Raw genomic sequence first — 26,612 nt, forward strand, 5'->3', positions numbered from 1 at the left:
GGGTACTCTTCTTCAAAAGAGCCACCTGATAATCATCTAAACTATGTCAATCATCGAGGGATTTTGTGGAAGAACAACTAAAATTGGAATAATTGATAAGAGATTTGCTGAGCCACCAAGAATGGATGAAATTGAAGGGTAGCAGAAAGGAAGGAATAAATACAAAACAGAACATTCATCTTTCACACAAAGCAGGCTTCAGGGCTCTATTTCTGGATTCCACCCTCATGTAAGGAGTGACATCAGAAAATTGCTAAGCATTTTATTAGCCATTCAATCAATTGATAAACATTTATTAAGCACCCATGTGTCAGGGAATGGGCTAAGTGCTGGGGATACAAAAAGAGACAAAAAGTCAGTCCGTGTCCTCAGTCCTTGTCTTCAAGCAGTTCACAATATAATGTCTAAAGTCAACATGTAAACAAATATATACAAACAAGCTATATAAAGGATAAATAGGAAATGATAACAGAGGAAAGATATTAGAATTAAGAGAAGCTGGGAAAGGTTTTCTGACACAGATGGAATTTTGGACGGGACTTAAAGGAAGACAGGGAAGGTAGGAGTTGGAGATGAGAAAGGAAACTGTTCCAGGCATAGAGACTAGTCAGAAAAAAAACATCTGGAACTGAGAGATAAAACTGTCTTGTTTGTGGAACAGTCAGGAGACCAATGTCACTGGACTGAAGTGTATGTGGCAGAGAATAAAGTATAAGAAGATTGGAAAGGTGAAAGTAGTAGGGGTGGGAAGTACCCTAAGATATGAGGGGATATGAATGTCAAAAAAGATTTTGTATTTGATCCTAAAAGTGCTAGGGAACTCTTGGAGTTTACTGAGTAGGGGTAGGGTGACATGATTGGATCTGTGCTTTAGGAAAATCACTTTGATAGCTGAATGGAAGATGAATTGGAATAGAGAGACTTGAGACAAGCAAATGCCACAGGATAGCATAGGTGAGAGGAGATGAGGACCTGCACCAGAGTGGTCACAATGTCAGAAGAGAGAAGGGGGAATATTATACAGATGCTGTGAAATCACCAGGCCTTGGTGACAGTTCAGATATGGGGGTGAGATGACTCCTAGGTTGTAAGACTGAGGAACTGAGAAGTGTTCCTTTCCTCAATAATAGGGAAGGCAGGAGGGGAGTAAGATTTAATGGGGGAATGATATTGAGTTATATTTTGGACATGTTTAAATTAATATGTCTAACGAAGTTTGAGATGTCTAAAAAGAAAGTTGAGGATGTGGGAACAGAGGTTAGTAAGATGCAGAGGTGGATTTGAGACTCATCAGCATAGATGATAATTCATGGCAGTTGATGAAATCACCAAGTGAAGTAGAAAGACAAAACTCTGAAGGACAGTTAGCAAAGGAGACAGACAGAACCATGAAATAGATAGGAGAACCAGGTGATTTTAGGTATCCTGAAAACATAGAGAAGAGTGTCCAAAAGGAAAGGGCAATCAACAGTGTCAAAGACTACAAAGAAATCTAAATGAATGAGGACTGAGAAAAAGGCATTGGATTTGGCAACCAAGAAATCATTGTTAACTTTGGAGAGATCAGTTTCAGTGGAATGATAGTCACAAGTTGGATTGTAAGTGGTTAAGAAGAGAGTAAGAAAAAAAGAAAGTAGAAGCCTTTTAATTTTAGCTACCAAGGACAACAGAGATATAGGAAAATAATTAGCAGTAATAGAATAATCAAATGAAGGGTTTTTTTTTTTCCCAGAGTGGGGGAGAAAAGGGCATATTTGTTAGGCAGAAGGGAAAGAATCTGTAAACAGGGAGAGACTGAAAATTAGTGATAAAAATGGGGATGGCTGAGAGGGGGCAAAGGAGTTGGGAAAGAATGGGATCCCAAGGAGAAGCTGAGAGCTAAGTCTCGGTAAGGGATAAGGTCACCTCTTCATGTGAAAACAGGGGAAGGAGGAGCTGGTGGCAGAAGGCATCTGAGCGACAGGAGTTAAGGAAGAAGGAAGGCATAGTGAATGGACTCAATTTTTTCTGTAAAATATGAAATGAGGTTCTCAGCTGAGAAGGGAGGGAGAGTCATGGAGTTTGAGGAGGAATGAAAAGATTTGGAAGAGCAGGACAGTGAACTGATAAGGTAGTAGAGAAAGATTGCCTAGCAGCTAACCAGGGCTCGGTTGAAACACATGTAGAATCCTGGCAGTGTTTCATTCTAGATACAAGGGGATCGATCATAAGAACATATCATGGCAGAGCTGGAATTACTCTTATTCTAATACATTAATTTAAAAACACAATTGTGTGTTCTCTTAAGAATACAAGAGAGATAGGAAAAGGGACTAAGCCTATGCTTCCCTTAGTGCAAGGAGCTCCTGGTAAGGAACTTACCATTATACGGTGGCACCTTTTACTGCAACTTATAGTCTTTTTTTTTTTAAACCTTTAACTTCCAACTTAGAAGGGTAAGGCAATGGGGGTTAAGTGACTTGCCCAGGGTCACAGAGCTAGGAAGTATCTGAAGCCACATTTGAACCCAGGACCTCCTGGCTCTAAATCCATGGAGTCATCTCGCTGCCTCCAACATATATCATCTTTAAGATAATGCTCACTAAGAGGTTAAGTGACTTTACTGGTGTCACACAAAAAGATGTATAGTAGAATAATTAAAAACTGATAACTGTCTTGGAGAAGAGAGAATGAGTATATGTCTTCTCCCTAAGGCAAGGAGACATGGCAAGATGTTCTGTAAATTGTCAGGTTCAGTCACTTTAGTATTAGGTGGTTTTGATTGCTTTTCATTGTTTCAAAAAGAGAATTCAATCTGGAGGGGTAAAGGTTTCTATCTCCCCCTCATCTCTTAAATGAGCTTTTGAAATGAAAAAGTTTCCCAATTAAATTGTTATAATGGTATAATAATAAATTCATTTGGACTTCCCTGAAGTCAACTGTCTAGCTCTGTGATCTGTTTGGCCTATCTGATGAGCAATTCATGAATTATTATAAATATAAAAATATAGTATGTTGGAACTAGAAGGGACCTTAGAGATCTTTTTACCAGGTTGTAAGCTCCAAAGGGTAGGGACCACACACAGTGCTTTGAGCAGACTATCCTGTACATAACCATCATCTAAATACCACTTTATTTTTGATTGAATTAGAAATCAGGTCAATAATCTTTTGTAGGCCAGAAAACTGAAGCCAAGTAAATCAAATTGAACTGGTAGAACCAAGTCTACCAATTTTGCCAGGCTTCTGGGAACTTACTACTTTACTTTTTACACTGTCTTTTTCCCTATATAATACGCCAAAGCTATTAAACCTAGACTAATAGGCAAAACATGAAAGGTCTTTAGAGAGCATCGTGGCCAATCCTCCTCATTGTAGATAGGAGAAAATTAAACCTCAAAAAAGGAAACATACTAATCCAAAGTCATCTATTTGGATAACTATACCTGGATTAATACTCAGGCTTTATTTCCCTACAATAACTATAATCTAACATGACAATGATTTTACCCAAGGAACCTCATAAGAAACAAAATTGCTACAACTTTTGTACACAAATAAAGATGCCTAAATTTTTGACATTGCTACTGATTTGTTGGTCCATTTAGTCTACTTGGGCCTCAGTAAAATACACATGATAATCAGCTGCCTAACTATAAGAAGCATTGTTCTAAATATCTAATAATTAAAGCCATGGAATTTAAAACAATTATGAAGGTTCCTCTGATAATCAGCAAACTGGTAATGACATGGATGGAAATAACTACATGTAATTGAACATTATTACATAGAAAGAAACATCAAATTGAGGAGTTCATGGAAACATGGAAAGATCTATTAAGAATTGATGCAAAATTAAGAAAGAACCAGGAAAATTATATGCACAATTTTAACAACATCAACAGAATAAAATGAATCATATAAATAACAAAATGAAACTGAATGCTATGAAAAATGAGCTAAATAATTTTTTTGCATAAATAATTCAATACAGATAAGATTAGAAGGGAAACAATTCACTGGGGAATAAAATCTCTGCAGAAACTTTCTTGGGAAAAAGATCTTATATACAAGATATATAAGGAACTGATTAAAATTTATAGGAAAAAGAGCCATTCTCCAATTGAAAAATGGTATACAGGCTCCTTTTCAAGGGAAAAAAACCAAAGCCATATTAAAAAAATAACTATAGGAATTCAAATACAAGTAACTATAAGGTTCTACCTCAATCCTATCAGATGTAAAGCTGTTGTGAAACAAAAATGAAAATTAGAGGGGTTATTTGAAAAAGATAAGAATGATGCTTTTTTGGTGAAGTATAGTTTCCAGTTTATTCTGGAAAGCAAAGTGGAACAATACTCAAAAAGACACTAAACTGTACCAGATTTACCACTACACGGCCTCTACTCCAAAGAAATCAAAGAAAGAGGAAACAATTTCATATGTAAAAAGTATTTGTGACAGCAATTTTTGTAATGGCAATGACCTGAAAACCAAGGAGTTGTCCATCAACTAAGGAATACCTGAACAAATTATGGTATATGACTATGACAAAATACTATTGTGATGTAAGAAATAAAGATATGGTTTTGGAAAGACCTAGTAAAACTTGTATGAACTACTGTAGACTGAAGTGAGCAGAATACGGGAGAACAATTTATATGAAAAGATCAATAATGTAAAAACAGGGAATTCTAGGAAGTCATAGACAGATGGCAGAAGAGCAAGAAAATGCATTTAGCAAACTCCCAACCCAAAACTATTCTGAACAGATTTTTAAAAAACACATCAAGTCTTGATGAGGAAATCCAAGAAAGTCACAGCAAGTCACTTTTCTTCATGAGATAGAGAGGTCTGCAGACAATGGGAATGGGGTTTGGAAAACAACTATCCCTGTGGATAATTCTGGTGCAAGAGTGAAGCCATTCATGGAGGCAAAAGGAGAGCCAAATTCATACTGGAGCGTCAACAATGAGAAGGAAGAGCTACCAATTAGCAGTTTTGTTGTCCCCTACCTATTCCAATCACAGATCCAAGATAGACTGAGGAGAAGAACTGTGGCTGATGATAGCATTCCTGGGGAGAGAAGCAGTAGAAACTCCTAAGCTATGTGGGAAGAACAATTTCAAAAGCTGTATAAGCTTAGACCTCAGTAGTGGAACAAGGTCTTAGTTCCAACTTCTCATCTAATTTGAAACACGCATACTAGGCAGGCTTCATTAGTCCCAAACTAAGGAATCCAAGACCAAAGAGAAGCTTGCAGTTCTGTCACTGAGCCAGCAGTTCCCAGATGGCTGAGTAGGATGGAGTTCAGCAGTGGTTTAGTGTTGCTCAGACCTAAACCTAGGTGAAAAACTTATATAGCTCCAATCAGAGGGGAAACAATCAGACTTTACCCTGGATTAGACCACTTTGAGAGCACTGAAAACTTGCAGGTTCTTGGCCTGATCTGTCTCTGAGATGCTGGAACAATAAAACACTCCAAATCCAAGGAAAGCAGCAACAGGAGCAGCCTAAACATTCCCTATTAGGAGTGTACAGAGATGAACCCTAATATCAAATCTAAAGTTGGGCAGTATGTCAGAGAATGAGCAAAAAAATAAAGAACTCAGGGGCAGTTATGTGACTAAGTTCTTAGGTTCAAATCAGGCCTCAGACATTTTGTAGCTATGTGACCCTAAGCAAGTCAATTAACCCCAAATGCAAAACCCTTGCCACTCTTCTACCTTGAAACTGATACTTGTATTGATTCTAAGACAGAAGGTAAAGGTTAAAAATAATAATAATTTAACCACAAAAAAGCTATTAAGAGCCCCTCAAGACACAAAACCTAGAAAAGGATGTCTCCAAAGCAGCTATAAATCAAACTTCAACTAAAAAAAACAAACAAACTACAGTATGTAGACAAATTCAACTTTAATTCCTTTAAGAGATAAAGCAAGAGTTTTTGAAAGAGTTTAAAATATGTGTGTGCCCAAAGATCCCAGCTTTTGGGACCAAAATCCACTATTTGATAAAAACTGTTGGGAAAATTGGAAGACAGTATGGGAGAGTTTGGACTAACATCTCACACCCTACACCAAGATAAACATAGAATGGGTGAATGACTTGAATATAAAGAAGAAACTATAAGCAAATTAGGTGAACACAGAATAGTATACTTGTCAGATCTTTGGGAAAGGAAAGACTTTAAAACCAAGCAAGAACTAGAAAAAAATCACAAAATGTAAAATTAATAATTTTGATTACATCAAATTAAAAAGGTTTTGTTACAAACAAAACCAATATAACCAAAATTAGAAGGGAAGCAACCAATTGGGAAATAATCTTTATAACAGAAACCTCTGACAAAGGTATAATTACTCAAATTTATAAAGATCTAAACCAATTGTACAAAAAAATCAAGCCATTCTCCAATAGATAAATGGGCAAGGGACAAGAATAGGCAGTTTTCAGTTAAAGAAATCAAAGCTTTTAATACACACATGAGAAAGTGTTCTCAATCTCTTATAATCAGAGAGATGCAAATCAAAACAACTCTGAGGTATCATCTCACACCTAGCAGATTGACTAACATGACAGCAAAGGAAAGCAATGAATGCTGGAGGGGATGTGGCAAAGTAGGGACATGAATTCATTGATGGTGGAGTTGTGAATTGATCCAACCATTCTGGAGGGCAATTTGGAACCATGCCCAAAGGGTGCTAAAAGACTGTCTGCCCTTTGATCCAGCTCAGTTTGTACCCCAAAGTAATAATAAGGAAAAAGTCTTGTACAAGAATATTCATAGCTGTGCTCTTTGTGGTGGCAAAAAATTGGAAAATGAGGGGATGCCCTTCAATTGGAGAATGGCTGAACAAATTGTGGTATACATTGGTGATGGGATACTACTGTGCCCAAAGGAATAATAAAGTGGAAGAATTCCATGGGAACTGGAATGACCTCCAGGTATTGATGCAGAGTGAGAGGAGCAGAACCAGGAGAACATTGTACACAGAGATCGATACACTGTGGTACAATCGAATGTAATGGACTTCTCCATTAGTGACAATGCAATGATCTGAACAACTTGGAGGGATCTACGAGAAAAAACACTATCCACATTCAGAGGAAAAACTGTGGGAGTAGAAACAGAAGAAAAAACAATGGCTTCAATACATGGGTTATGGGGATATGGTTGGTTATGTAGACTCTAAATGAACATCCTAATGCAAACACCAACAACATGGAAATAAGTTTTGATCAAGGACACATGTAATATCCAATGAAATTGCACGTAGGCTGCAGGAATGGCAGAGGGAGGGAGGGAAATAATTCTTGTAATGATGGAATAATGTTCTAAATTGACTAAATAAATTAACTTAAATTAAAAAAAATGTGTGTATATGTATGTATATATACACACATATTTGTAGTAGCAAAAAGTATATATACACAGATTAACTGCTCTAGTAAAAGAAATGAGAGCCAAAGAAGATAAAATTGGAAAGGGAATTAACAGCTTGGTTTAATTTACTTGAGCAAATACTCCCTAAAAATACAAATGGACCAAACAGGACCTAATTAATTTATGAGACAGTAAGAAATATTAAAACAATGTCAAAACTGGAAAAAAGAAAAGAAAATATAAGGTTATCTCATAGAAAAATAACATAGAAAACAAACTGAGAAGAGGTAACATAAAAATCAGCAGACTGACTGAAAATCATGACCAAAAAAAAAGAGCATAGACATCATATTTCAAAAAATTTTAAAAGAAAATAACCCAGATCTCTTGAAATCAGAAGGCAAAGTCAACACAGAAAGTATCTCAGTCACCTCTTGAAAAGAAACATCCAAATAATGAAAACTCTCAAGATCACTAAAATCCAGAGTTTTCAGGTCAAAGAAAAAATACCACAACCAATCAGAAAGAATTCAAATATGGAGGCACCAGTCAGGATCACATATTATTTAGCTGCCACCTAAAAAGGAGCAGAGAACTTGGCATATAATATTCCAAAAGGCAAAGGATATGGGCTTACAACCAAGAGAAATTTATCCAGCAAAACAGTATAATTCTACAGTAGAAAAGAATTAACCTTTAATGAAATAGAGGATTAGAAGTTTTCTCAATGAAAAAAGCCAAAACTATGCAGAAACCATGAAATTTAAACACAGTAGTCAAGAAAGTATAAAAAGGTAAATATTATTTAAAAAAACTAAAGGAAAATATTGTTTATATTGAAATATGGCAAGATGATACATATGCTCCATCTGTACCCCATCATCAGGAATCATAGAGGAAAAAATAATGAAAGTCTTAAAGTGGTCCTATGATGCCTGGAAGATCCTGAGGAGAAAATGGAAAGATTGGGGAAGCCTACAATGGGAGGAAGATTAGGAAGAAAGTTAGGGGAAATTATCTCATGCAATCATAATGTGCAAGTGGACATATATACAAAGAGAGGAACTAGAATACAGAAATACATTTCACTCAGCAGGGAAAAATGAAGAAAGAAAAGAAAAGGGAGAATTAGGAGGAGGTAGATTAAAAGAGCAATTAGTACTAAGCAAAACAAGTTCTAAGTAAGGATGTATAAAAATATTTATAGCTCTTTTTGAAATGGCAAAGAATGGGAATGTGAGTGATGAGCAAATTATGTATTTATGTTGGAAGAAATGATGAAGAGAATGGTTTCTAGGAAACCTGGGAAAATTTGTATAGATTGATTGAGAGAGACCAATATATTTCATTTCAATTTGATGGTAAAAATAAAGAACTCTAAAGCAATTGGGAACTCTGATCCACAACAATTCCAAAGGACTTATGATGATATATACTACTCCTAATATGAAGGTGAAGAAAGAAACCTATTTTTTTTTTTTGGACATGGCCAATGAAAAAATGTGTTTTCCTTGACCATGTGTTTGCAACAGAAAAGGTAAGAATTTAAAAAAAGAAGTCAGTATAGAAGGCCAAATTGACTGGAAAAAAGTCTAAATCTGAGCAAGGAGCTCAATTATTCAGTGAGGGGAGGATTTTTTCTTTCTGGTGCTTAAAAAAAATCATTCTTGAGAATACAGAGAGAAAAGAGAATGAGCTAATAGATCTCAGCAATACTATGTTTATTGATACAATTTGTGATTCTTAATGTTTCACAAACAGAGCTTCAAGTTTTTTAATTTGAAAACAAAAGGATATTATTATCATTATTTGGCCAAGATTGCTGCTAATGTTGATAATCAATAAAGGGTTATTAAGCACCTGCCAAGTGGCAGGAACTTTTCCTCTTCAAATTACCTTGAATTTATTTATCAGCTCTTTTTGTGGTAGCAAAGAATTGGAAATAAATTGGGTACCTGTCAACTGGAGAATGTTTGAATAAATTGTGGTATACAAATATAATGGAATATTATTATGCATAAGAAATGATAAATTCAAAGAACTGATGGCAAGATTTGTATGAACTGATGCCAGGTGCTGGGGACACGTGTACAAAAAATGAAATGATCTTACATTCATAAGAAACAGTGGTCAAATCCCAACAAACATATTAAGAAGCTTTTGAAATCAGGAAAAAGGTGATAGATAACCAATTCATCCTGTAAGATTCTATCATGAGATATTGAACTTCCTAGAAAAAGCTTTTTCCATTTCAAATACAGCTTCTGAGGAAGTCATTGTTGAACTTGATTAAATAAAGAAACAGACAAGCATAGCACAATATTAATGCAATTATTTTGAAATAACTTGACACTGGAAATTAGACACCCAAGAAGCTGAAGCTGATGATTAAAGGTGGGGAGAATTAGTCATCCAAATGTTGTCTACCATATAAAATTTATACAATAGATTCATGTCCTTCATGTTACACCAAAAAGAATTTTTATGATTTAAACTTTTTTGTTACCTCTATTTGAATTTCAGTATTTCTACATGGCTCTGATATTTAATATTAGAGGAGGAGTAGTTACCTTTTGGGGATTTGTCTGTTTTCATCTGAAGAGGTCAATATAGGGATATGGAATTTTTACACACAATTTTAGTTATCTGGCATATTATTTTGGGTGTACTACGATTTTATAAGAGAAGAGTTAAGAAAGCTTAAATATTTGAGCAAAAAAATATCTACTTATATAATTAGGAATTAGGGGTAGGAAATCTATTGCAGTTTTAGCTAAAGGTATAGTTATTATAAGTATTTTAGGACTGGAGCACTGCTGGCTATGATAGAAAAAGATAGCATTTATATACTACATATCAAAACATATCTATCTGTAGAACAGTCTTAAAAGTATGTGTTCATTTTATGATAGAGCTAACAAAAGAGGACCTCAAAACACAAGTAAACCCAGTTAATTTGTTCTGGAGAAGGGCAGAAACGTGTTCATGTTCTATTATTTGTAAAGTTTCCTGTTGCTGCCTGTTATGCCTGTGCTATTAAAATGGGGAAATAACCTGAGATGATGGCTAGTTTTGCTTAATGTCTTAGGAAATTTCCATGAAAAAAATCAAGTATAATTGTTTTAAAAAATGCATTAAGTTGATCTAAATGGAATAAACATTTTATGAATGAACTTAAAAAAAAAAAGAAATGTGAAAATAAAAGCCATCAACATAATTTTTTTTTAAGATGGGAAGAAATAGCCAGTGGGAAATCTTGAGAAAGGATATAAAAGAGATGCAGAAATGCCCCTATGTTATAGAAAAGCTTATGAAGTAATCGTTGATAAAAAGATGCTACATATATACATATTACCTAATCTCAATTAGGCCCCAATTCTTTTTATTCTTCCTTAATTAATTCTATCATGCTCACTTAATTATTCCAAAACTTCTTCCTACAAGCTCCTCTAAACTTTCCGCAGCCCCCTATCTCTTAGCAGATGACCTCACTTTCTACTTCACTGAGGAGTTAAGTCCATACATTATAAATTCCCCCATATTCCCTTACTATACGTCTCAAAGCTAACGAAAGGTATTCATCATCTGTCCCTCCCTCCAACTTCCTGCTTTGTTCCACTAGAGAAATAGGTGGCCTTTCCCCATGCTCAAGTCTATTTGTGTTCCAGGAGTTTGTTGCAACAATCATTATAATATTCAGTAAATATGGAATTTTGCACATCTTTGGATTACTGTTTAAATTGACATTTGGGATGCTGACCTGGGCAGGCAGAGGCAAACATGGGTAAAGAATGTTCCTTTTGGTTCTGCTGGCGATATCGATATACAAATTCTTTCTGACTTTCCAGGATACTGAAATCAGCAGCTATTGCTGAATCAAAAACATAATGAACACCTGAAGAGAAAAAATAATTAAAGCATTATTTTCAAAACATGAGATAATTTTTTCTAGGACACACTGCCACTATTATTCTTCCTCAAATAATTTATCTCTATTAAATATCACTTTTTAAAAATGTTTACAGAACAGGAACTCCCATTTTCTATCTACACTGAAGGCAGACTGCCAAGTTCTCCCAAACTAACAGAAGCAAAACCTGAAGTTCATAGGAGACTGAATAATGACCAAAAAAATCCAATGAGAAACTACAGTGATTTTTTTTTGCTCTAGAATTGCAGAACTCATCACTATTCTGAGCCCTACTGTGTAAGCTGTAAGGCTGTGTTGAGAGTGGAGACCTCTCCCTTAAGAAATTTACAGTTATCAGAAAGTTCTAGAGAGGAAACATTGGGAGCTCCTAGAAGTGGTAATCAGCAGCAAACAGTGCTCTCCCCTAGCACTCAGTCTAGGCCAACTCAGAGTGCCTGGACTAATTGATAGTTCCCACTAACAGTGCATTAATGTGCTGCTCTTCCTGCATCCCCTCCAACATTTGTCATTTTCCTATTTTGTCACCTTTGCTAAAATGTTGTGTGAGGAACTTCAGAATTGTCTTAATTAATTTGCATTTCTCTAATTATTAGTGATTTGGAGCATTTTTTCATACAGATTTAACAGCTTGCATTTCTCCTCTTACAGTTGTTAACATCTTTGATCCTTTAACTATTAGAAATGCCTTTGCTCTTAAAAATTTGAAAAAAATGCCCTCTACACCTTCAATATAATTTATTAGTTTTTTATTGAATAAATTAGTTTATTAGTTTGTCACAAAGATTCTTTCCCAAATTGACTATTTCTCTTCTATCTGAATTGATTTTGTTTGTGCAAAAACTTTTCAGCTGTATGTGTTCAAAACTGCCCATTTTATTTCCTTATTTGGTAAAAAAAACTGGGACATAGGAGACACATCTTTTCTGTTTCTTAGCTGTTTACAAAAAGGCCTTTTATTTCAAAGTCATGTATCCATTTGGAGCCTACAGGGGTATGTAATGTGAGATGTTGGTCTAATTTCTGCCAAACTGCTTTTCGGCCTTCCCAGAAGTTTTTGTCAAATGGTGAGTCATTTTCCTAGTAGTTGATTGTATTTCAGTTTAGCAAACACTATACTACCACTGTTTGTTTGCTTCTGTACCTTTTGTACCTAATATATTACACTAATCAGTTTTTCTATTCTTTAACTATTTTGAAATAGTTTTGATAATTTTGGCTAGGTATACATTTCTTCATTATATCCCTTGACATTCTTGACCTTTTGTTCTTCTAGAGAGATCAAAATCTGTTATGTTGCATAGTTAAATAAAGTAGTGCTTTGGCAGTTTATTGTGGCATTGATTGTGTAAACTAATTCAGTCAAAACATTTTTATTATATGGGCATAGCTTGACTATGAGTAACTAATTATCTTTCCAATTACTCAAATTCATATTTTTGTAAAGAGTGTATGATATATATATTTATCTATATACATTCATTTATAGTTATATTCATATATCTTCTGGGTGGGTGAATTCCCAGAAATTTTAAACACTTTACAGTTTATTTTTAATGAAATTTCTTTTTTTTTTTCTATCTTATATTACTAGGTTCACTTGGTAACATACAAAAAGGTTAACAACTTTTGTGAGTTTATGTAGTGATATTTTATTGAAGTGATTATTTTAGGGATCTCTAAGTAAACAGATGTATGTATACTCTGAAAAAAGCAATAAATCTGTTTTCTCTTTGTCTATTCTTATTCCCTCAATTTCTTAAAAACCAACAGTGGTAATAATAAATATCTTGTTTTACTTATTAGAAAATTCTCCAGTGTTTCTGTATCATGGAAAACACTAAATCTTGTTTTGGAACAGACACTATTTACCCTATAAAGCAATGGTCCATTTTAATGGATCGAACACAAATTACATTTTAAAAAAATTTAAAGCATCTTTGATATAACTGAAATTTTTATTATTTTTGTTGATATGGTCTATTATGTTTATAATTTTCCTAATATTGAACTGATCCTGCATTCCTGATATAAATCCATTTTGATCAGAGGTACATTTTAAATATTTTACTGTAGCCTTTGCTAACATTTCATTCAATATTTTTCATCAATACTAATTTTCTTTCAGGGCTTTGTTTCTCCCTGGTTTAGGTATCAAGATGATATTCATAAAAGGAATTTGAAAGTATACCTTCTTTTCCTCTCCTTGCAAATAATTTGTAATGCTGAATTAAATCTGGGATATTTTTCTTTGAGTCAGACAGAATTAACTTGCATTTCCCTTGGATGCTGATTTGTTGCCTCACCCACCCCACACTATCTGCTTTTGGATGTTTATTTATGGCTTCTGAAATATTTTCTTCCCCCATTTATTTAACTTTTTCTCATTCCATCAAATCTGTAAATATTCCTTCATTGAATTTATTAGCTTTATTTGTATATAATTAGTCAAAATAGTTCCTAATAATTTCTTGTATTTCCTCTTCATTTATTTCTCCTCTTTCATTTTTGGTAGAGCAATTTGATTCTATTATCAAATTACATCAATGTAATTTTTTTAAAGAGCAAATCTATTTATTTTTTAAATTAAAAATATTTTTAAACATTATTTTATTTGGTCATTTCCAAACATTATTCATTGGAAACAAAGATCATTTTCCTTTCCTCGCTCCCCTCCCACCACCTCTCCCATGGCCAACGCGCAATTCCACTGGGTATCACATGTGTCCTTGATTGGAACCCATTTCCATGTTGTTGGCATTAGAGTGTTCATTTAGAGTCTCTCCCCAGTCATATCCCCTCAACCCCTGTAGTCAAACAGTTGCTTTTCCTTGGTGTTTTTACTCCCACAGTTTGTCCTCTGCTTGTGGATAATGTTTTTTCTCCTAGATCCCTGCAGATTGTTCAGAGACATTGCATTGACACTAATGGAGAAGTCCATTGCATTCTATTGTACCACAGAGTATCAGTCTCTGTGTACAATGTTTTCCTGGTTCTGCTCCTTTTGCTCTGCGTCACTTCCTGGAGGTTGTTCCAGTCTCCATGGAATTCCTCCACTTTATTATTCCTTTTAGCACAATAGTATTCCATCACCAACATATAGCACAATTTGTTCAGCCATTCTCCAACTGAAGGGCATCCCCTCATTTTCCAATTTTTTGCCACGACAAAGAGTGCAGCTATGAATATCTTTTTACATGTCTTTTTCCTTGGGGTACAAACCCAGCAGTGATATGGCTGGATCGAGGGACACACAGTCTTTTAGAACCCTTTGGGCATGGTTCCAAATTGCCCTCCAGAATAGTTGGATCAATTCACAACCCCATGAGCAATGAATTAATGTCCCTACTTTGCCACATACCCTCCAACATTCATTACTTTCCATAGCTGTCATGTTAGCCAATTTGCTAGGTGTGAGGTGATACCTCAGAGTTGTTTTGATTTGCATCTCTCTGATTATAAGAGATTTAGAGTACTTTTTCATGTACTTATTAATAGTTTTGATTTCTTTATCTGAAAACTGCCTATTCATGTCCCTTGCCCATTTATCAATTGGAGAATGGTTTGATTTTTTGTACAATTGATTTAGCTCTTTGTAAATCTGAGTAATTAAACCTTTGTCAGAGGTTTTTATGAAGATTGTTTCCCAATTTATTGCTTCCCTTCTGATTTTAGTTACATTGGTTTTGTTTGTACAAAAGCTTTTTAATTTGATGTAATCAAAATCATTGATTTTACATTTTGTGACACTTTCTAAGTCTTGCTTGGTGTTAAAATCTTTCCCTTCCCAAAGGTCTAACATATATACTATTCTGTGCTCTCCTAATTTACTTATAGTTTCCTTCTTTATATTCAAGTCATTCACCCATTATGAATTTATCTTGGTGTAGGGTGTGAGGTGTTGGTCCAAAACTTATCTCTCCCATACTGTCTTCCAATTTTCCCAGCAGTTTTTATCAAATAGTGGATTTTTGTTCCAAAAGCTGGGGGTCGTTGGGTTTGTCATAGACAGTCTTGCTGAGGTCATTTACGCCAAGTCTATTCCACTGATCCACCTTTCTGTCACTTAGCCAGTACAAAACTGTTTTGATGACCAATGCTTTATAGTATAGTTTGAGAATTGGGACTGCAAGTACTCCTTCCTTTGCATTTTTTTTTCATGATTTCCCTGGATATCCTTGATCTTTTGTTCTTCTAAATGAACTTTGTTAAGGTTTTTTCTAATTCAGTAAAAAAGTTTTTTGGTAGTTCAATGAGCATGGCACTAAATAAGGAAATTAATTTGGGCAGGATTGTCATTTTTATTATGTTAGTTCGTCCTACCCATGAGAATTCAATGTTTCTCCATCTGTTTAGATCTTGTTTTAATTGTGTGGAGAGTATTCTGTAGTTGTGTTCATATAGTTCTTGTGTTTTTCTCAGCAGATAGATTCCTAAGTATTTTATATTATCTAGGGTGATTTTAAATGGTATTTCTCTTTCTAATTCTTGCTGCTGAAATGGGTTAGAGATATATAGAAATGCTGATGACTTATGCGGGTTTATTTTGTATCCTGTAACTTTGCTAAAGTTGTTGATTATTTCGAATAACTTTTTGGTTGATTCTCTAGGATTCCTTAAGTAAACCATCATATCATCCACAAAGAGTGACAGCTTGGTCTCCTCATTGCCAATTTTAATTCCTTCAATTTCTTTTTCTTCTCTAATTGCTACTGCTAGTGTTTCTAATACAATGTTAAATAATAGAGGTGATAATGGGCATCCTTGATTTACTCCTCATCTCATTGGGAAGGCTTCTAGTTTATCCCCATTGCAGATGATGTTTGCTGATGGTTTTAGATATATACTGTTTATAATTTTTAGGAAAGGCCCTTCTATTCCTATGCTTTCTAGTGTTTTCAATAGGAATGGGTGTTGTATTTTATCAAAGGCTTTTTCTACATCTATTGAGATAATCATGTGATTTTTGTCAGTTTGCTTGTTAATATGGTCAATTATGTGGATGGTTTTCCTAATATTGAACCATCCTTGCATTCCTGGTATGAATCCTGCCTGGTCATAGCGAATGACCCTTGTGATGACTTGCCGGAACTTTTGCTGCTTCTAAGCAGCCATATTCACTCCGCCTCCCTCAATGTAATTTTTTAAAGCTACTAGTTTTACATATACATTTAATTATTGCTTTCAATTTTGTTTCTTTTTACTCTAATTTTAGGAATTTCAACTTTGCTTGAAATTTGGTAAGGTTTTTATTTTACATCCCTCTGATCTGTTGTTTCCCTTTTGTTTACTAAAATGTCTGGAAATTAAGTTTGAAACTTCCTCCATGTGTCATTTATTTACCATAATTTTTATTTCATTGTGGTTGTAAGGGATATGTTCAATATTACTACTATTCTCATTGGTATTTGAATTTTTTTTTTACACAGCATGTGATCACTTTGCAGAGGTACCATGTACAAATAAGAGACTTCACATTAATATGTGTGAGTGCATATGTATATATATGTGTGTATATGTGTAAGTAAATACACTTATATACACACGAATACAAAATTTTTCTTTTAGCCCATTCAGGGTCTGCGATCTACCATATGCAACTTTTCTAAAATTCTACTCATGTCTTTAATAACTTTCTTGTTTTCTTTTTGTTAGATGTTTAGGGATAAAAGGGATACATTGAGGACTCCAGCTATTACAGTTTTACTTTCTACTTCTCCCAGTAGTTTTAACTTTTCCTAAAAAGCATTTAAAATGCTATGCCATTGATATTTCTTTTATCATATTTATTTTTACTGTAGCCTTATCTGAAATCACAATTGCTATTCTTGCTTTTTTTTTTAGTTCACCTAAAGCACAATAAATAAATTCTGCTCTAGTCCTTTCATTTTAATTGTATGGATCTTTTCTCTTTTCAACATATTGTTGGATTGTACTTTCTAATGTATTTCTCTATCCTCCTCCATTTTATAGATGAATGCTTCCCCTTCCCATTTTTGGTCATCATTGCTATTTTGTGTGTTTCCTTTCATTATGAAATAATACTTTTATTTTTCTTACCACTCCCTTTCCCATCCTTTAGAAAGGAAAAGATAGTGAAATGGAATGTGATGAATACTGATAGTGACTCCATTGTCTTTCTTGTTTTGTCATCCAGACCCTAATCACTGGTTCTTATATTTTTTCTTTTCTTTTAACTCCTTTATGATCCACCCTCTCAAACTGAAATTAGTCTTGCTGCTTTCTATTCCTTTTCTCTTAAACCTCTCTCTTCATTCTCCCTGACCCTGCTTTATAGTTTTCTATTGATTTCAATGTATTTCTCTATCCAACTCCTTTGTTCAGTTCATACAAGTAGAGTTCATAAACTACCTGATCGCTCTACCCCATCCTCCATGCATGTGTACTATTTTCACATACTCTAAAGTTCATCCACTATTCAACCCTATTATTATCCTTTTCTACCTTTGCTTTTCTTTCTTTACTTAATACCATCAAGTCAGAACGAAAAAAAAATTAAACCTACAACCCTAGTTTGTTTTGACTTCCTTTGTGATTTTTGAAGAGAGTTGTCTCCTCTCTCCCTATTAGGATAGAAGTATTTGATCAACATTTATTCATTTTCATTCCTCTAATGAACTTAGATTATTAATTTTCAAAGTTTTTTAAAAGTCTTTTATTTTATTGAGGGCCCAATTCCCTATTCTATTACCCCAAGGATGATACTATCTTGAAAGCTAAAACTTTTGGAATATCATACTCCAAGATTTTCTCTCCTATTTTTATAGCATAGCTTTACTTGATCTTTATTGTGGTTACTTGGCATTTGAACTCTTCCTTTCTCATTGTTTACAATATACTTTTTCTTGCAAGATTTGGATTTTTGCCATGATAAGTCTTTTCAATTTGGCATTTCTAGATTTTATTTTATTTTAAATTAATTCATTTAGAGTATTTTTCTATGGTTATGATTCATGTTCTTTTCCTTCCTTCTTTCCTCCCCCATTCTGGAAATAATTCCACTGGGTTATACATGTATCATTGTAGATTTTATTTTTCATTTTTCTTTCTGGTCCTAACAATATTTTCTTAGAATTTTTAGAAATATATTACCCAGGTTTCTTATTAGATCATGTTTTTCAGAGAATCTGATGATTTTCCAAATCATTTCTCTTTAGGGGCAGTTAGGTAGCATAGTGGATAGAGCACCTGGCTTGGAGTCAAAAGGATCTGAGTTAAAAACTGACCTCAGACACTTCCTAGCCATGTTACTGTGGCCAAGTCACAACCCCAGTACTTAGTATCAATTCTAAGACAATATGTTTAAAAAAATGATTTTTTCCTTGACCAACATCATTAATCAATTCCTTTTGATAATATCTTATCCTTCCCTCCAATCTTTTTATTTCCCTCCCTCACCCCAATAGTTCTTATTTTTTTCCAGAGTCAGATTTCTAATTTCACTTTTCTATTTTTTTTTTCAGTTAGCTACTGGGGAACTTTGCCTTCCATCTTCAGCCCTAAATTATATATTTTCCTTCCTTTTTTCTACATTGCTTATTTCATTTGATAATTCTCATCTTATGGATTTATCTCTCAGGAGTCTCTCAACATGAGTTTCTACGTTGTACTCAGGCTTTTCTTTTCTCTTCTCTTCTCTTCTCTTCTCTTCTCTTCTCTTCTCTTCTCTTCTTTTCTCTTCTTTTCTTTTCTTTTCTTTTCTTTTCTTTCTTAAAGTCATCTCTAGCTTCACTTCCTGGTTTACTACTTTGTGCTTCAGGGCTAGGCTCTACTCTTTATTCTCTTTGGATGAAATGCATAAAGTCTATTTTGGACCCTGTTCTGATTGCTGGTGCTCCTGCTGTTTGTTTTCACCTCCCCTTCCACATCTGTGCTCAGAATATTATGAGTCCCTGGCCTGTAGCATTTGCTGATTTTTAAGGTGCTGAAAATTTAACAATTTGTTTCCTGGAATTTGGTACAAGTTAGCTTCCCCTTCCTCTGAGTAGCAGAATATGTCAATATGTCAACTTAATGCTGACAGCTTCCAGGCCCTCTAGAATGACCTTTATCAGAGCACAGGTTTCAGCTCTCTTTCAGTGAGTTTATACTAGTTTCCTGAAAGAACTCCTCTCTCAGTGCCTCCTATATTTATGTTCAAACCTGAACTAAAAAGAGATACTTAGCATTGTTTTCTTCTGAATTTCCTGATCATTATTCCTCTTTATATCTTTGTTGGAGAATATATGGGAGATTCCTTTATAGCCTTTCTTATTGTTCTCTTAACCACAAATCCCCACCCACTGATGTAACTTATTACACTATGGTCAAATAAATAGTAACTTCATTTCCTTGCTTTAAGGAAAACAATGTTGGCACTACAGATCACTATAGTAACAACAAAAACCATTCTGTGCATGTGAGTCAGTAAATGAAGCAGCCTAAGAATTAGGTTTTAATTTAAAACATCCAAAAAACTAACCTCATTTTTCTTAGCTAAGAGATAAGTACTTCCTATATTCTTTAAGCATGAGTATCTAGTTTTCATCTCCCTTACCCACTCTCCTGCCATTCAAAAAAATGTCAAGAAGAAAATAAAACACAGTCCTGTCCCCAAATATCATGATAGGCTTAAGATACAAATATAGACAGAATTATGACAAGGAGAATAAAGGACAAAGATTAAAATTAAAGTACCAAATGCATCTTTTCCTCCCACCTCAGAAACTATAATTAGGAAAATCAACTTACCAAGACTTTTTAGGAAACCACAGAGTCTTTTTGATGCATCAGTTATACTAAGATTGAACTTAGCAGCAAAATAAGGCAAAGACTGAGGGCATATAGACACTGCCAACACTTTGTGGTGTGAAGAATCACATTTCTAAAAAAAAATAAACAAAATATAAATAAAATGTCCCATATTTATATATAATATCTCTCCAAAGAACCTCAAAGATGTGTTACTAATATTCATTAAATCTTCAGACTATCTAATTGAGAAACAAAATCCTATTATTTCTATTTAAATTTTTTTTAAAAGGCAGTGAAGTTGAATAAGTTGACTAAAACATCACACAATGAGTTAGGGAAAGAACAGGGAACAGAACCTATAACTGAATGTCAACCAACAATCTGCAATGCCACACATCAACCGAAAAGTTTTACTTCATTTTTTACAGTCTTTCCATGCAATGGATACATAGTTCCACAAGACATTTACTTTGTTTATATAATGCATACTCTTTTTCAACCCTAAATAAGCACTTGAGTTATTAATCATTTAAAAAACTTAATTTAATAAAACAATAGATACACTTCTGATTTAATGCTGAGAGGAAATTTATGATACATTGGAAACTTCAGAGAGGCAGAACAACATAGCTGAAAAAATTCTATATTGCGGTCAGGCAAAACTTCAGTTTAAATTTGGCAACCTATACATGCTAACTATTGTGACATCAGTCAAGTCATTTAATCTCTCTAATACCCATTTCTTCATCTGAAAAAGGAGGATTATAGTAATTATCTCTACAGGGTGATTATGAAAATCAAATGAAATATTTCTATAATGTTTTAAATGGTCTTAAAATGTAATGGCCTTAAGATGCCACATAAATATTAGTTATTATTATTTTCATAGCTACTAGCCTTCAACCAGCTAGAATAATCAAATAGCCACCAAGAAGACTGTGAAGCATAAAACATAGATGTTATGTCAGTAAATACAAATTTACCAAACATCTTCTAACTGGGTTGATTACAAAAAAAAAAAAAGAGGCAAAATACAGTCCCAGCTCCTCAGAAGGAGTTCATAATCTAATGGAGGGGACAACAAGTAAACAAATATGTATTGTGACAAGGGAATCACTTTAAAAGACTGATATATATTAATTTAAGGTCGCCAAGGAATTCAGCTATGTAATTCCTAAATGAAAAACTCAAGTCAACCGTCAGCCTTTTTTGGAGTTTAATTACAATAGGAGCAAGAAAGGAATTAGAGAGAGAGAGAGAGAAAAAGGGAGAGAAGGGAATAGGGCTTAAATACCCCTTCTGTTTAGGCTGGGCCAAAAGGCCCAAGCCCTTAGATAGCTGGGGCAAAGAAAAGAGATCAGTCCCTATCACTCACGTGACCAAAATGGAGAAACAGTCTCAGAGGCCCCCACCTTCAGCTTCCTTCAGCGCAAGCTTCTCCGAGTCCCCGCAATCACCCCGACCAAATTCCTCAACCCCCCCCTCAAGTCTCCAGACCCTCCTATCTTTAAGGAAACCATCCAAGTTCCTCCTCTCAGTTCTCACATCTACCAATCACTGTCCATCTATTTCCCTGTGCCAATGGAGGCTCTAGCTTAACCCAGGACCGCCCAGAGGTTTCTGGCTTTTGCCCATGTCTGTTGAAGGTCATATTTTCAAATGATTAAATCTTTGATCTAGGCTGCAGCCCTTACTCAATCCTGTTAGGACTGAATAGGGTGGAGATTTATTCCAAGTATCTCCATTGTATCAATTCTAAAATCAATCATGATTCAAAGAAATTCCTGTTCTATGCTTAAGCATAGGTCAAAGTCCTTTCCATTGTTCAGCAAAAGGTTTCTGTCCTAAAGTAATCTGAAGAAGGGAAGAGAAGGAACCTCCCATGCCAATGGGGTTCCCATTCCAATAGACTATCAGTAAGAAATTTTCCAAGTATGAAATATCCCAATGGTGAAATTTCCAACATTTTTAAGTCTAAGGAATTTTGAGGTTTACAGTATAGAGAGGATAAGGAAGAAACGATGAAGAAAGAAAGGCACCAAGATTAAGAGGGGTTGGGAAAGACTTCCTACAAAAAGTGGGATTTTAATAGACTTGAAGTAAGTCAAGAGACAGAGATGAGGACAGAGAACATTGCAGGCTTGTAAGACTGCCAGAGAAAACACCTGGAAACAAGATGGTGTGTTTTGTTTGTAGAACAGTTAGAAGAGTATGTGGCATAGAAAACGGTAAGAACCTAGAAAGATGGGAGGAAGGGAAAGAAGGGACTAAGCTATGAAGGGATTTGAATGCCAAACCAAGGATTTTGTAACGTGGAGGAGATTGGGAACCACTGGAGTTTATGGATTAGATGAGAAGGACATGGTCAGACCTGAACTTTAGGAAAATCACTTTGGTGGCTGAATGATGAATGAATCAGAGTGGGGAGAGACCCACCAGCAGACTAGCATAATAGTTTAAGTATAAAATGATATGGGCCAAGACCAGGCTAGCGGCAATAGCAGAGAAAAAAAGGAGACATATTTGAGAGATGTTGAAAAGGTAAAATTGGCAGGTCTTGGCATCAGAATAAATAAATGAATAAAGCTAGATAGTAAGGCATGAAGGATTATAGACTGCTAGCCTAGGGGAAGGATGGATGGCAATACTCTTGTCAGTAAAGGGAAACTGAGAAAGGGAAGACTTGAAGGGGGAAATGAGTTTATTTTGGGTCTGTTAATTTTAAAATGTCTACTGGACATCCAATATGGACAGGTAGATGAGGTAGTGTTTAGTGTTCGATCTGGAATCAGCCTCAGATACTTACTAGTTGTGCGATCCTAAGCAAGTCACTTAACCAACCACTGCTTCCTGTTTCCTTTTTTTTTTTAATGGGGATAATAATAGTATCCAATTCCCACTGTTGTTGTGAGGATCAAAGGAAATTATAATTGTAAAGCACTTAGCATAACACCTGTACATAATAAGAGCTATATAGATATTAGATATCATTTTTATATCCGAAAGGCAGTTAGAAAGCAATGCAAGCCTGGAGGTGGTTAGGCTAGGACTAGGCAAAATGAAGAATCATCAGCCTAGAGACAGTAATAATCCATGGGAACTGATTGAGATCACAAAGTTGAATAGTATAAAGGGAAGAAAGGGCTCAGGATAGACTGTGACCTGAATAAGGATCCAGCAAAGAGAACTGAGAAGCTGAATCAGAAAGGAGAACCAAGAGAGAATGGTTTTCCAGATACCTCCAGAGAAGAAAGTATATCAAGAGGAAGGCAGAGAAATCAACAGTGTCAAGTGCCACAAAGATATCAAGAAAACTCAGTATTGAGAAAAGTCTTCTGATTTTGGTAGTAATCATTGGTAACTTTTGGGGGAGCAGTTTTTGAGGATGGTAGAGGCATGAGTATGCTTATAGGTAGTGAGGAAGAAACCAGTAGACAGGGATAGACTGAAGAAAAGTGAGAGTGTACTAAGGAGGCAATTTATTGAAGGAGATGGGAAGGAATGGAATTGCTTATGCAGGGAGGGGTTTGTCTTAGTAAGGAATGAGGCTACCTTTTTGTATAAAACAGGGATAACCTGGATAAACTATAGTTATCAACGGCTGTTCAGAAGAAATAATAAGTTATTAATTAATAAGCCTCTCTGTCATATAAACCAGTAACCTGATGATTGTTGATTCATATTCAAAGAGGACTCAAATGACATCACAAGTTGGGGTCAACTTACAGTGTGTCTGACCATGGCTCATTAGACCAACATGAGCTCAGAAGGCTCTATCATAGGTCAGGCGTAAATACCTTTTTGTGAACATTTGGGTTGGAGGTGTCTCTAAATTTATATATCTCATTTCTTTTGAGTTATATAATTCTTCTTTACTCATAGAGCAGTGTCACCCATGCCTCACAACACCAAAGAGAGACTTCTGCTTCTGGCAGCCAAAATGGTAGAGAAAGGAATGCCCGACACCACCCACATACACAAAACCACACTTCAAAACAAATTTTAGAGCAACAGAACCAACAAAAGACAGGGTGAAGTAGGGTGTCAGCCAAAGAAAACATAGAGAAATAGCAGGAATACCCCATCAAGCTGAAGTAAGAAAGGAGAGCAGTGGAACTGGCAGCATGAGAAGCAGCCCAGTGCATGCACAGAAGCAATCCAGCACACTCTAAGAAGTGACCCCATGCACACTTGTAGAAACCCTCAACAGAAAGCAGCAACATGACACTTCTGACACCCAGGGGAGTTGGCAGCTGAGGAGCAGAAACCAGCTCAATCCAATGTAGGTGGCACTGAAGGGAACCCAGGGAGTGTGGTCCCTCCACCCTAGCAGTATAGCTGAGCTTCTATATATAAGCAAGGTCACAAAAAAGTCTCCCAAAATGAGTAAAATACAAAAGAAAAAGCCTGACCCTGGAAAGTTATTTTAACAACAAATCAAATTCAACATTCAAGAGATGGATAAAAAGGCAAACAGGAAAAGAAAAAATCCAAGGTATTCAATGGGGTCAAACTAATCACTTTCCCACATGGGAAATTTATAGCCAGAATACTTAAGAGCTTTGATTTAGAACTATTTAGGTACTTAAAGTACTTAAGATAATTAAGGTAATCAAGGGAAAAAATGGGGTTAAACTTCTATTACTACATAGGAAGGTGATAACTAAGATACTTAAGAAAATTGATACTTGAAGTGCCTAAGGAACTTAATATTAAGATACTCTGGAAATCAATGGTATCAAACTGGATTACATTATTACATAGGAAGGTGATGATAAAGATATTTAAGATTCTCAATGATAACTGAGATATGTAACTATCTAAAGTACCTGGTAGACTTCTGGGTAAGCATGGTGGCAGTCTAGACATGGGGGATGCTTCCTCTCCTCAGACCCACCTATATAGACTACCTCAAAAGACCCCAAAAACCATTTTCATAAGAATGAAGGGACTCTACAGTAGGGCGCAGCATTGAAGGTACGTGGGATTTGGGCATTTCCACACTATATGGGGATGAAAAAGCTCCCACCCTAATGTGAGTTGATCTACCCTCCCCCACCCCACCTACAGAGCCAGAGTCAGAGCCAGTGAGCGCCAGAATCAGTGAGCGAGCAAGGGACACCTCTGGAGTGAGCAAGGGGCACCTCTAGGTCCTTGGGGGCTGACTTAAAATACCAAGGACCTACCCCTGAAACCCCGGCAGGCTGGGGAGCGCAGACTGTGGGCTCTCTTAGCAAGGAGGAGCAGAGAAGGGCAGCAAACAGCAGAAACTGTTGACATTTGAGAGCTTGCCTCAGGCAAAATCCTTGCTGCTTGAATTCATACACAGAGAGCCTGCCCATCTCACTCAGATCTCTTACTAAAAAGGGAAGGAAAAACCCCCACAATGATGGCAAATTGCGCCCAGGAGCCACAACCTCCATCCACAACCAAAAAAAAAATTATTAAAAGGCATCAACGCTCAAAAATTTTAATGGAGGAAAAACCCAGGCTACAGAGGAAATACAGAAGGAAATTCAAACAATGCCAAAATCCTCAAAAAAAAAATGGAAATTGTCCACAAGCTCTTGAAGAATTTAAATTGGAGCTTATCAAAAAGATGGAAGCCTTCTGGCAAGAAAAGTGGGAAATAGTTCAAAGAGAAAATAACAGTTTGAGGGACAAGAACTCCCAATTGGAAAAACAGCTGGAAGCCATGAAAAGCAGGATAGGCCAAATCAAAAAGGAAATTCAAAAGATTAAAGCAGAAAACCAAAAGATTATAACAGAAAACCAGGCCTTAAGGACCAGATTTGGGCAACTGGAAACCAATGACCTTGCAAAACAGCAAGAATTAATAGAGCAAAGTCAAAAGACTGACAAAATAGAAGAAAAGATAAAATATCTCACTGACAAGATGACAGATCAAGAAAACAGATCACGATGAGACAATTTGAGAATCATTGGTCTACCGAAAAAGCCAGAAATAAACAGAAAGCTTGACATCATACTATAAGAAATCATCCAAGAAAACTGCCCTGATGTTCTTGAACAAGGGGGTAAAATAGACATTGAAAGAGTTCATAGAACACCCTCTACACTAAATCCCCAAAAGACAACTCCCAGGAATGTAATCGCCGAATTCCAAAGCTTTCAAGCTAAGGAGAAAATTCTACAAGAAGCCAAAAAGAGACAATTCAGATATTATGGAGCACCAATCAGGATTACACAAGACCTGCCATCTTCCACACTAAAGGACCGCAAGGCCTGGAACATGATTTTCGGAAAGGCAGGAGAACTAGGTCTTTAACCAAAGATCACCTATCCATCAAAACTGACTATATCTTTCCAGGGGAAAGTATGGGCATTGAACAAAATAGAAGATTTCCAAGTATTTGTAAAGAAAAGATCAGAAATAAGTGCAAAGTTTGATATCCAAACACAAAGATCAAGAGAAACATGAAAAGATGAAAAAGAAAGAGATAGAAAAGGGGGGAAAAGTTGTTTTTTTTAATTCAAACTCTCTTCTTTAAGGGCTCCAATTAGATCAAATTATTTATATTAGTGTATGGGGAAAATGTTATT

The 26,612-nt window shown here is 35.4% G+C and overlaps 1 protein-coding gene across 1 annotated transcript in view; it reads right to left on the reverse strand.

The window, feature by feature from the left end:
- NARF (nuclear prelamin A recognition factor) overlaps positions 1–26,612 on the reverse strand; it is a 78,899-nt gene that overhangs the window by 27,040 nt on the left and 25,247 nt on the right. The window contains exons 4-5 of the mRNA XM_001368153.4: positions 20,046–20,178; positions 11,127–11,261 (exon numbers count right to left, since the gene is read on the reverse strand). Of these exons, the coding sequence (XP_001368190.1) occupies positions 11,127–11,261; positions 20,046–20,178 (268 nt within the window). The remainder of the gene's footprint in view (positions 1–11,126; positions 11,262–20,045; positions 20,179–26,612) is intronic.

This window comes from Monodelphis domestica, chromosome 2, assembly GCF_027887165.1.
Source record: "Monodelphis domestica isolate mMonDom1 chromosome 2, mMonDom1.pri, whole genome shotgun sequence".
NCBI lineage: Eukaryota > Metazoa > Chordata > Mammalia > Didelphimorphia > Didelphidae > Monodelphis > Monodelphis domestica.